The sequence below is a fragment of the Myxine glutinosa genome, chromosome 1 (assembly GCF_964187855.1).
Source record: "Myxine glutinosa chromosome 1, kmMyxGlut1.1, whole genome shotgun sequence".
NCBI classification, from domain to species: Eukaryota; Metazoa; Chordata; class Myxini; order Myxiniformes; family Myxinidae; genus Myxine; species Myxine glutinosa.
In genome coordinates, this window is record NC_136261.1 from 147,893,559 (window position 1) to 147,907,049 (window position 13,491).

General features: G+C 42.5%; 1 protein-coding gene across 5 annotated transcripts in view; it reads right to left on the reverse strand.

Moving 5' to 3' along the window:
* Nucleotides 1-1,443: 1,443 nt before the first annotated feature.
* The window catches only part of LOC137429316 (uncharacterized), a 42,039-nt gene continuing 29,991 nt past the window's right edge, over nucleotides 1,444-13,491 (reverse strand). For 4 of the 5 annotated variants that reach the window (XM_068119273.2, XM_068119278.2, XM_068119286.2 and 1 more), the window contains one exon: nucleotides 1,444-3,535. In XM_068119273.2, coding sequence (XP_067975374.1) covers nucleotides 2,502-3,535 — 1,034 coding nt within the window. In that variant the 3' untranslated portion in view covers nucleotides 1,444-2,501. The remainder of the gene's footprint in view (nucleotides 3,536-13,491) is intronic. The other variant, XR_013623471.1, reaches the window with a different exon arrangement.

Here is a 13,491-nt window from a genome sequence, read left to right on the forward strand (position 1 = left end):
TTGCCTACCCATGGATAATAATTTTTCGCTCACCTGGAACTTAGTTCCAGGAAACTTACGCGATGGCGTGTTGTCCGTCAGTAAACATTTGCAACTTCTTCTCCAAAACCGCTGATGGGATTGTAACCAAACTTGGCACAAATGATACTTGGTATGTTACAACTCAAGTTTGTTGACGGCATCAAAAAAAAAATTGGGCCTAAGGAGGTCAAAGTGGATCCAGGTTTGATCCCCCAAAATAGGTATTTGCTTTCTTCTCAGAAACTTCACAGGCAATTCCGATGAAACTTGACCACAACCTTCATCACCCGTTATGTACCAATGTTTGTTCACAGCATTAGAAAAATCGGGGTATCTGGAGGTATACGAGGGGCGAGGAGAGGGGGGGTATACAGTTTGCCCCCGAAGAATAGGTATTTTTTGCTTGTTTGTTTAAAGTCTTACGATTACATTAGTATGATTCTACATGCTGCCCTTCTACCGGGTGAGTCCCCAGGGGTATTGCTCCTATTTTTTTAAAGTCACATGATGATTGGATTGACAATGTGGCTGTCATTCCCAAAAAAAAAAAAATCTGTTTTCTGTAGGCAGGGGTTACACGGTGTTTCACGTATCAAGAACAAGCGTTACGCCTATGTCCCCCGTCGGGGAAGTGATGCGAGTTGACAAAGTGGAAGATGCAGAAAACATGCTATGATATGATATTTCGCTCACAAGGTTCAGACATACATGGAGGCGGCCATCTTGGATTTTGACGTGGCGACCCAATTTTCAATAGGGTTCTTCCTTATGCCTAGATACACCCACACACCAGATTAGAAGTTGGTACTTCGCTTATTTTTCAAGATGTTTTGCTCACAAGGTTCACACATATATATGGTGGCGGCCATCTTGGATTTTGACGTGGCCACCCAATTTTCAATAGGGTTCTTCCTTGTGCCTAGATACACCCACACACCAGATTAGAAGTTGGTACGTCGCTTATTTTTCAAGATATTCAGCTCACAAGGTTCAGACATACATGGCATCAGACATAAATGGCGGCGGCCATCTTGGATTTTGACATGGGTTGCACCCACACTCCAAATTCGAATGCAGTCCTTCGCTTACGCATGCACGCACGTACGCACGGACGGACACACGGACGGAGGGGAAAACCATAGTCCCCCTTTCGCTCCGCGGTGCGACGGGGGACAATAAACGGCCTCGACCTCGTGAAGATGCCACAGCAAGGAACTGTTATATGAAATGCTCTGTCTCACTTCCTTGATGGAACAAGTTGTGCACACATGCTGGATCATCAGCTTGGCCTCATTGTAGCAATATTTAAATCAAGTTCAGGAAACCTGAAGGGTAGTATCAAGAAAACAGTGAACACTCCATTTTATTAAATCCATACACTTTAAAGAATGAAAAAGCTAAACAGACAAGGGCACAACCTACTACAAGCCAGTTGGTCTTTATTTATTTTTAACAGGCAGCAACAATTCACAAACTCATTTCCTGTTCAGAATACATGTTTTTTTTAACATTATAGATGAATCAGCAAGACATACAGCATAAGTTCCTTGCAAATGGTGGCTATCTGTGCTTACTCTTTTGACTATTTTATTTATAAGCAGGTTACTATTTACAGGCAATGGTAAATAAATCTTCAATTCCATAGGGAGACATGGCAGGTGATATGGGCTCACTACAACAATGCAGCTTGGATTGTGCCCATCTATTGGCAGCGTCGCAGCAAATATAAATGGCAATGGGTGAAGAGTTTGAAAGTTAACTAGAGGTTCCCTGGAACCTCTAGTTCAATATGGTCGCCCTGCCACGCCCATTTTTGGGCGTGCAATGCCCAAATGCAATCCCAAACTAGTTTATGTCTTAAAGATGCTGCATAACAAGTTTCATCACATTTGATCAATATTTTTGACTTTTAGAGCGTAGACGTCGAATTGTTTACAGACGACAGACAGACAGACAGACGACGGACACTCGGTGTCGACAAAAACTCAGCTGGACATAGTCCAGTTGAGTTAAAAATGACAGTGATGAAGTTGATTACGATCAAGTAACGATTTTCTTAATACATTTCTCGAGCAACTTACCGATGCAGAAAAATATACAAATACACAATTGGAAACAATACAGCAAAAACAAAAAGTTTCATATATTCTATCGACAACAAATCAAAAGTACAGTTTCAAATAAGTGTTAATTTTCATGCAAAATCAAATGTTTTCAGTAATACTTTTGTGCAAGAGGTGATTTAAAAAAGGCCGTGAATGCAGTTGCCATTAAAAATAATATTCTAGCTAAGCATTTTATACAAGTAGGGCTATCACAATGTAAATGTGCATTTTTATAATTCCATTAAATGCATAATGCTTATAGGCACAGTCTTTGAAATCACGACTCGCGCAAGCTTGTGCCTCACATGCAATTTTCTATAGTTTTGCATTTGATTCTAATCTTCCGAGCAATTCCGTACTCCTGTGGGTTTAGCATTATTCTCCGTGAAGTCGCATGTGTCTGTGCAGAGTGCTCGTCCGAGAAAAAGCTTTGCCACAGGTTGCACACTTGTAAGGTTTCTCTCCGGTGTGTGTTCGCACATGCTTTTGCAAATTCGCAGAGTCAGCAAATCCTTTGCCACAAGTTGCACATTTATGAGGCCTTTCTCCTGTATGAAGCATCATGTGTTTGTGCAGAGTGATGGAATGGGAAAATGCTTTCTCACAAATTGTACACTTGTAAGGTCTTTCTCCTGTGTGGATTTTCAAATGCTTTTGCAAATGACCCGGGTGATGGAAAGCTTTGCCACAGGTTGAGCACACATAGGGTTTTTCTCCTGTATGTATTCGAATGTGTATTTTCAACTTATTTGATCGAGAAAATGCTTTGTCGCAAGTGGTACATTTATAGGGCTTTTCTCCCGTGTGACTCCTCATATGTGCTTGCAAAGTCGTTGATCTGGAAAATCCCATGCCACAGGTTGTACACATGTGTGTCTTCTCACCCGTATGGATTTTAATGTGTTGCTTTAAATTATTTGAATAATGAAAATCTTTTCCGCAGGTTGTGCACTTGTAAGGCTTCTCTCCGGTGTGAATTCGTGTATGGTTTTGCAAATACCCCGAGTCGGAGAACGACTTGCCACAAGTTGTGCACTTGTAGGGCTTCTTTCCAGAGTGAATTACTGAGTGTCTTTGCAAATGGGTCGACTGAGAAAACGCCTTGCCACAGGTTGAGCATTTGTAAGGCTTTTCGCCGGTATGCACTCTCATGTGTTTATGCAAAGTGGTTGATTGAGAAAAAGCTTTATCACAGCATGTGCACTTATGGGGTCTCTCTCCTGTGTGAGTCCGTATGTGTGCTCTCATATCACGTTTATGATTTGTACTGTAGGAACAAATGTCACATTTATGCCTCTTTTCACACAAGTCGGGACGTTGATTATCCACACACAATTGCGATTCAACCTTGGTGATGTTATCTTGGAACCTTCGCTTGGTATACTTCGTAACAGGCTCTGCTGCTCTTTCTGCAAACATCAAATTGCACGCATTGCAGTTAGGATAAGGCACTTACAACCCGTGTCGAAAAAATAACTATATTACATTATTTTTGTTAACCTTTTCAAACCTTTTCTTTTCAATTTAAAAGTAATATGCTATATTGATTGTGCACTTTCGCAGTCTTACCAAGGCTAAGCAAAATTTTGTTTAAAATAACAAAATAATCACAGTGAAGCAAAATTTTGTTTAAAATAACAAAATAATCACAGTGAAATACGCAGGAGTATGCTTAACTATTATCTCATGTTTTCAGTGTGAGGAGAAGGCCTGCATCAACAGCTTACTGTTGCATTTTTGAAGAAAACATGAAATGATTTAAAGAGAAGCAAATCTATCAATGTACTGAAATTTCAATTCAACTTTTGTTTGACTTTCAATTTATCCTGGTAAGCCAGCATGTTAGAGTGGCAAACTCCTGGTAAACCCAAAGGCTGTTTTAATTCTAATTCAAATGTAAGTCGGAAAAAGAAGCCCAAGCGCATCCATCTCATTAGCAGATTGATGGTTTTCATTACAAAACTAGAGCAATGTCTAGAGCAAACTAGAGCAAAACTAGAGCAGCACTTACCACTTACCATTCCCTCGCGGTCCCCATGTACTGTCTTTCCCTCGCGGTCCCCATGTACTGTCTTTGTCTTTCCCTCGCGGTTGTCAGCTCTTTCACGAGCCTCGATTCAGTATAGAAAAAAAAAAAAAAAAAAAAAAAAAAATGCGACTGTGTCGCCAATATGCCTCCGCATAGTCCCTGCCCATGACAATGGGTAGATGCCCTTGTTCACTGTCCTAAAAATAAACAAGTTTGATTTAAATCCCTTCAGCTTTTCTGAAGTATCACATTTTTACCAGACATGACAGGTTTCACATCGATCATGAAGCATTTTCTGAGAAGGGATTTTAAAAAATATCGGCTTTCAACCTAATATGGCTGCCAAACCACGCGACATATGACATCAAAATGTACACTCTGCATATGTATGGGTAGAAGATCATGTTTGTGAAGTTTCGTGATGATTGGATAAAGTTAGTTTTTCTATCCAAGCTGGCTGCCAAACCACGTGACCTATGATATCATAATTTTCAAAATATATGCAGCAATGGTGTTAAATGACATTTGCAAAATTTCGCATCCATAGGGTAAGCAGTTTCTGATATACAATTATTTATTTATTTTTTCAACCCAATATGGCTGCTACACCATGTGAGCGATGACGCTTTCGTGATCAACTTTTAATTGCCATGCCTAGTCAATGACACACGTAAAGTTTTGAGTTGATCGCTTTGATGGTTTGGGAGAAAGTGTTTTTTAAAAGGTTTTAGGTTAAATCCAAAAGGCTGCCAAACCATGTGACCGATGATGTCATATGTTTAATATTTAAATACAAATGGATCATAGATCATGTGCATGCGCTTTTAGATTTTTAGGATAAAGCATTCGATTAAAACATTTACGGCTGGTGTACCACTGCAACGATGATGTCATCATCATCATGCTTTTGTTCCCCATTGGGAGTACTTGACAATGTGCCAATTTTCAAATTTTTCCATTCAGCGGTTTCCGAGAAATAATTTTTTTATTATTTGCGTTTAATCCAAGATGGTCGTCATAACATGTGACTTGTGACATCACAATTATCATTTAAAAAAATATTCTACATGGTGTCGCTCCTACCTGAAAGTTTAGTCTCAATCGGACATGTGGTTGCTGAGAAAAACGAGGTTTAGCCCATACAGACGGACATACGTACGGCCGGACAACCCAAGAACATAAAAAGTAATAATAAATTGACCAACAAACTTTGCTTCGAAACATGAAACTGTCTTGAAATGAACATTGTGTCCAGTCACCTGTTGTAGTATTGTGAGTTAATCAAGATGGATGGCATTTTTTTTTTTTTTTGTATACAAGATCGAGGCTCGTGAAAGAAGCTAACACATCAATCACAAAAAAGACAAATGGACATACAAAACATACAATAACGGGAGCGGGAGACAAGATAGGGAGAGAGAGGGAAGCACACAAGTACAACAGAGAACAGGGACAACGGAAGATCTGTGTGAGGGAGAGGGCTTGGGGTGAGGAGGCATGGGAAGGCGGGGGAGGGGGGTGGGGGGGTGGGAAAGGGATAAAACACATGGACACTGCTAGACCTTCCAGGAAAGAGAGAAGTCGGGATTTCCAAAAAAAAAAGTGGATCTGGGGTGAATTAATGGGGGTAGAAGAGATAAAGGTTTTGGATGGGGGAAGACAAGAGATGGTGGTGAACAGCTGTTTTGAAGACCTGGAGGGAGGAGTGGGATTGAAGAGAGTGAGGGAGTTTGTTCCAGAGGCTGGAGTAAAGAGGAATGAAAGAGTGAAGGTGAGCAGTCTTGATTTTGGCAATTTCACCAGAAGAGGGTTGCTGGCAGATATTGTGCGACCTGTAGGAATATTTGGGGGACAGAGCACAGATAGAGCTGGGGGAGCTAGGCCAGATAAGAGTCGGTAGAAGACAGAAAGACCACCTACCTGCCTGCGGTGAGTGAGTGAAAGTCCCTCGGAGAAAAGGCCTTTTTCAGTGATCTGGATACTAATCAATGCAGAGGAAGCGGGGGTGAAGAGAGGAAACGGAAATTATATCAGAGGTGGAGGAGGATTCACGATGAAAGATTAAGCCTTAAACTGAAAGGCCTGCTTGTTACCCAGCACACATTATTGGGAACAGGGATTGTTTCATTGTAGTTGTACACATACAACTTTTTTGGTGAAGAGAGGATAGAGGATGGCTTACCTTTCTGTTGCAACACCAGATGCCTTCTTACCAAGTCTATATGAGCCTCTGATACATTTTACATCTTGGGTTTGTACGTTTCAAAATTATTGTACAATGGACTTTCTTGCAATATGTATATAATACTGATTTGACGTACTATACTCTTTATAGTGTGTTGGTGCTGCCGAGGGAGGTTATTGGTAAGGGTTATAGTGGGTGGTTTGCCATTGCCTTCCCAGCATTGTTTGTCCATGCTCTATCCATTTAAAGGCTGAATGTCAAGCAAGGAAGCAGCACTTACCATATTATTATCTTTTTTTTTAAACGAAGTCTTTGGCCTGACTCGGCTGGAGTTTGAACCACTGACCTCCCAGACTCGGAACGGACGGTCTAACCATTATGCCAACAAGTATGGTTGTATATATTATTACTTGTCCACCTCGAGGCAACAGTTACCTACAGAATGTCACAGCAGAAAACATTTAAGGACAATAATATTCCCCGTTTGATATGCCCCGTTTGTTTGTTTGCCAGTGAAACCAACATTTCACAAGAAACAGAAGGATCTTTTACAAGTAATATTTATTAATTCCTACTGTCCACCTTTAAAACAATAATACTGACTAGGTGTTTCGAAATCCATGGGAAGGTAAAGATTTCCAGAGTTTGGCAGTGGAGGGGAAGAAACAAACATCATAACTGCCCACCCTTGAGTTGCCAATGGCCACACAATAATCATGCGATGTAGTGTATTGTCCAGTATTCTGTGGTCTCGCTAATGGTGGAGGTATACAAGCAGCAAGTTCTTAGGAGCAGAAACCGAAGTAATATCTGCAGAAAAGAGAAAGAGAGCCAACTTTGCGGTGTAATTCGAGCAGGTCGAGTTTTGAGGTCAGATTGGGAGAGTTGATAAGTCAGATTACTTTGATTCAATTCTGTCTAGTAAATATGTGGAGCTGGAACCTCCCCATATGTAATTTTACCTCCGCCACCAAAGGTGGATGGAGGTTATGTTTTCACCCCTGTCTCTCTGTCTTTTTCTGGTTGTGAACAAGATCTCAAAAAGTTGTGGATGGATGATTTTGATTAAATGTGATTCTGTATTGTGATGTTCTGGTCTACTCTGGGATACAAAACGTAAACTGTTCACCTGGCGGAGGTATGCTCTGCTCTCTATTGAGTGCCGTTCTAGGTTTGTTCTGATTTGGTGGATATTTGTCACCATTTACATTTTTAAAAAGTTTGATAGGTTCTGACTCCGAAAATAAATGTTTTCATTTGATTTGAAAATTTGTTGATTTCAAATTTGATTTGAAAAAAAAATTCAAATCAAATGGAAACGTTGGTTTACAGATTCAGAACCTATCAAACTTTTTAAAAATGTAATGGTTACAAATGTCCACAAAATCACAGCAAACCTTAAACACTGGACACATGGAACAACACACTATAAAGAACCTGACGAGTACAAAACCGCACAGACGAAAAAGGCAATCGACAAAGTACACCAAAATGGGAACCACAAACATTTACCTTTCAAAGTGGAATTCATGTAAAAATTAATGAAATTAAATTAAAAAATATGTCAAGCCACAGATCAAAAAATGTTGGTCCATGCATTCATAAATAGAACCAACATGGAGGAGTTTTTTTGGAACATTGTGTACGAATCGACGTTGGACATTTTTTTCGGTTTTTTAAAATAGGTATCTATCAATAAATTAAAGAAGATCGCACAAAAATGTGAAACAATGCGATGTCATGTTTAAAAAAAAATGATTCCAGCTAATCAGTGTGTCAGTCAGTATGTCTCCTCCATGGCTTGAAGCCAAACCGTTCAATCTTGGTTTTATCAGACCACAGAATCTTGTTTCTCACAGTCTGAGAGTCCTTTAGGTGCTTTTTTGCAAACTCCAAGTGGGCTTTCATGTGTCCTTCACTGAGGAGAGGCTTCCGTCTGGCCACTCTGCCATAAAGCCCAGATCGGTGGAGTGTTGCAGTGATGGTTGTCCTTCTGGAAGTTTCTCCCATCTCCACACAGGATCTCTAGAGCCCAGCCAGAGTGACCATCGGGTTCTTGGTCACCTCTCTTACCAAGGCCCTTCTCTCCCGATTGCTCAGTTTGGCCGGGCGGCCAGCTCTAGGAAGAGTCTAGGTTGTTCCAAACTTCTTCCATTTAAGAATTATGGAGGCCACTGTGCTCTTGGGAACCTTCAATGCAGAACAGATTTTTTTTTTTGTAGGCTTCCCCAGATCTGTGCCTCGACACAATCCTGTCTCTGAGCTCTGCAGGCAGTTCCTTCGACCTCATGGCTTGGTTTTTGCTCTGATATGCATTGTCAGCTGTGATGCCTTATATAGACAGGTGTGTACCTTTCCAAATCATGTCCAATCAATTGAATTTACCACAGGTGGACTCCAATCAAGGTGTAGAAACATCTCAAAGATGATCAAGAGAAATGGGAGGCACCTGAGCTCAATTTCAAAGTGTCATAGCAAAGGGTATGAATACTTCTGTCAATGTGATATTTCAGTTTTTTATTTTTAATAAATTTGCAAAACTTTATAAAATCCTGTTTTCTCTTTGTAATTATGGGGTATTGAGTGTAGATTGATGAAGGAAAAAATGAATTTGAACGATTTCAGCATAAGGCTGCAACATAACAAAATGTAAAAAATTGAAGGGGTCTGAATACTTTCTGAATGCACTGTATATAAAATACTGTTACGGATCTCCGATCACGGCACTCCCCTTACCGAGTGGGGTTTAACCCCCTCATCTATTACACTGGCCGTCCGAGTCCGAGAAGATATCGCGCTCCTTTGCGGGGTTGAGGTTGACCAGGGTGACTGGTCAATGGAGTCCCAGATACCTTCGCCAACCTCTCCGCAAAGCAGGACGATACTTCTGCCTGAGCCACGGACAAGATGGAAGATCGCCGAGCGGTTTAGCAATCCGAATCACGAGCCATTAGCGGCAGTCTAAACCCGATTATAGCGGTTCCTATATCGTGCCACCGATAATTATCAATGGGGAAAAGACAAAGACGATCGGATGAGAGGAAGCCAAAGAATAAGAAGGGTGAAGGAAGAACAAATATGGTTTATTCACTATCTAAAAGAGGAAACGAAAGAAGGGAATATACAGAAGAAAGGAAATAAAAGGACATAGGGCAACCTTATACACTCTTATATAACACGCCCAGGACAAACAGACAGACTCACACGAAAGGTAGCTGGTAGGGGAGGAAGGTCCAGGCAGATGGTTCCAGGCTCCGGGTCCGCTGTGAAGACTGGCAGGCAGCTGCCGTCGTTGGCGCGCGACCGGACCTTACAAATGCGAGGGGCTGGAATGCGCGTACGTATAGCGTGCCGAACGCTCTCAAAACCAACGGCGGTTCGTGTCAAAACCGATCGTCCCAAGCGATCCTCCGCGCAATGTTCTTATATTCGCCACCTCTGCGCTGTTCTCTCACGTTGGCCGATCTTTTCTCCTCGCATCTGCCGATCTCCCCCGCATCTGCTCTCTTCTTTCTGCAAGGGCTTTGCGCTCGCGCTTTTATCACAAGCCTCGCGTATCAAGCCGCGTCCGCTTTGCTCTGCCTACCGGTGAACACGCCTCGGCCCGGATTGGTCACGAGGGTTCATTGTTACCTCCCCTCGTGACGCGTTGATGGGGCCACGCCTATGTTCCTGGCCGCTCCTCCCTTTTTCTCCCATTCTGCCACGTGGCTTATGGCGGCTTGGGGCCAGCAAACCAAAAGGCAGCGACGACGGCAATACGGCTACTGGCACTTTGGAGAGAGAGAGAGAGATTGGGGATAATTGAAGGGGCCAAGGTTATTGGATTAATACAACGCAGAGTCAAACTATTGGAAACAGATCCTTACCTGAAACATAGACTAATGAAATAACTAAAGAAGATCCTATGGTGTCATACGTGTTTGTACATGGCCTAACTAGGGTGCGACCTTTGACCTTTACACCAACAATGGGAGTATTTACAGGGGATTATTTATAAGGGAACATTTACAAAAATTTACAAGTAAAGGGTTCTCAAAACCGCAACAATACAATACTGAATTCAGTTTTACAAAGAGGATATCATGTGTCACACGTGTCTGATGAAAGTGGGGTTGTACAAAATAATGAAAATGTACAAACACACCCGACAAAATACACCTCACAAACACGTCCTGGCGAGGGTCCGCAATCTCTGATTGCTCTCTCTCTCTCCTGTTTTTATTGTGTCTCAGCGAATCATTCTTATTAAACCTTATAATTTGAAGGTACATCACAGGCACTATATTCACACAGACAATATTGGCTTCTATGGTTCTTATCCTTTTGATTCCCACTGTACATTGTTAATTTTGATAGTGAATTCCCATTATTTTAGCAATGACAGGTAAATTTCACAATGAGCATCAATATACACTTTTCACGAAAGTCCAATTCAAACATCTTGCTGACCTGGATGGGACATCTTTCCTTCACTTGTGTACAAATGGCAAAATGGCAGGGTCTCTCAGGTGATGTGGTTGCAAATCCAAAAGCCTGGCTATATTCAATTATTTTGCCCGATGCATCAAACAAATGATGCCCCATCCTAGTACAGTGTGAACTGCATATGGTTCCTCTTACTTTCCATGCATAACATTTCTGGGTCAGACAGCACCTGCAGAGTTACAACCAATCAGAAGTCAGATTTGAGTGTTCTTGAGATAAGGAGTGAGCAGGTTAACAACTCTCTTAAAGTGTGGCCACTTCCGACCAGTATCTGACCTTGGAATCTGGCTGTGATTGGCATCAAATTGATCGTCTCGAGTGGACACCTGGTATCTCGATGTTCTCATTCAATCCCTTGATGAAAGGACCATGCACTTTCTTAGATGAGATTGTGCCTTTATCAAGTATGGTAGACAAGCTTAACTTAACTGCTTCTCCATCACCATCAAGCTTGTCCAGCAGAGAATCTGCAATAAGGCAGGAGTCATCAGGGAATAGGGCGTACGCAATCACATTGGTCTGCATGTAGTCCTGGTGATGTTGCAGAGCTGGGATGATCAGTATATGAGAACAGTTCTGGTCAATATCACATGTCTGACATGATGTGCAATAGAAGTCTGGACAGCTTTCAACTCCTTGTCAGCTCAGATGCCTTTTGTTTCTTTATCGCGTGCTGGCATCGAGTCGTTATGGAGCAACGCCGGGTGATAGTATCCACAGTTGGAGCACTGACCACATCTCAAACATCCAGGACACACGCTACTTTTCTTGATAAAATCCAGTCTTCTACTGAGGTTCATGGCTTTGAAACTGCTACATTAATCAAGGCTGTGCTGTCTCTTGCAAAGAACACATATATTAGGGGAACCGCTGCCTCTGTGTGTGCTTATGATATATGGGGTTTGACAGAACCTCATCCACTTCACAGGCAGTGCCACTGCCAGTTTTGGAATCTGGTAGATTTCAGATCCTCTTTCTTGCTGTCATCAAATTTCAACAGTCTCTTGGCCTTGACGTAGGCATCCTCAGTATTAAAGGGAAGTAGAACCTTGATGCACTCACGGGCCTCTCTGGCAGTATATTCTCCAAGGTGGTAGAGTCTGTCAGAGGCCAAGAGATAGTGTTCTTTAATGAGCACAATGAAGGAATTTATCCATATTGGATAATCAAACACAATGCCATTGAAACCTTCTGGCTTCCTATTCGAGAGTCTCTCTTATTTGCGTGCTAGTACACCAGCCAGAGTAGATATAGCACTTAATATATTGTTACGTGGTCCTCCCGGTGACTACCTGGTCTCGGTGACCCCCGGACCGTGGGAGGCACCCCGCCAGAAAGATATATGATTTATACGCTTTCGTAACGCAATCAATATGAATTCCAGTCAATAAGAAACCCCACACCAAGGATCCAGAGTAATCAATAATATATTCCCCCAAGGAATCAACAACCATCAACAATCAACAATCAATCACTAAGATGGCCATCTTACATATGTGTCCCCCCCCTGTCCCCACTCACGACCACTTGGGCCACTGTCCCTCACAATGTCTCTCTTCTCCGCACACGGGCGGTGAAACGAACCCCGGGCGGACGTGCTCCAAACGTGCACGTCTCGTACCGGGGACAGCTGCTGCAGCGCACACCTCCTTGCCACACAACGGGGCAAAACCAAGCGCGGCTTGCAACGTGCGCGAGGCCCAAGGTGCGACCCGTACGCGTCCTTGTAGACGGTGAGGCGAACTGTGCCGGACGCTGGGTTCCGTGCACGAACCCACGGCAACTTGACGTGTCAAGGGGTAAGTACCCCGCGCCGGTAACTCCTTTAGTCAGACGGGCTTTCAAACGCAGCGTCCTCCACGCTGCTCAATATCGATCCCAACTCTCGTCGGAGCTCGGCGAGGAAGAGGAAGAAGATCGTCACTTCTCCAGGACCTCGTGTCTTTTTTTCTTCCGTTTCCGGTCTCCTTTTTCCCAGAAGGGCTCCTGACCCTTTAATCACAACAACCGTTACTCGACTACACATTGATAAGCAAAGACCTGAATAGTAATTCACATAAATCCACATAAATCCGTAACAATATCATTTGGTATCACACTTGACAATGGTTAGCTGGGTGCGCCTGAGGGAAAATAAGTGTCGACTCAACCATGGGTGGGAAGGTGCACTGTGTGAGAGTCGAGTGGGCACACTGGGAGAAGAGATTGAAACTGAAGCATTGTGCAAGTAATTAGATAAATCAGAGTTGTTACCAATTGAAGCATGCGGTGTGGAACAATGGTGAGGAATATTCATTGGCACGTCACATTCAAGAGTTGTTCCATGGCAGGTTATAACGGAAGATGGGATCAATAAACATCACGTCTTGATTTTACATTGTTTCAGCATTGAACTCTGTGAATAGCCTATCAGTAGCAGGATGGTGGTCATATTAACAACATTATATACTGTGTTACGTGCTCCTCCCCGACCCCCTGGTCACGGTGTACCTCCGAGCCCCGAGAGGAGTCACGGCAGAAAAATGTGTTATTCTGTGTCAAAAATCAATGGTGAAACCACACCAATTGTTACCAACACCTGTATCTATCTTTCGGTGTATGTACCTATAGCGTATCTTTTGGAAAATTTTCGGTGCTAATTTTTCGTACATGTATACACAATC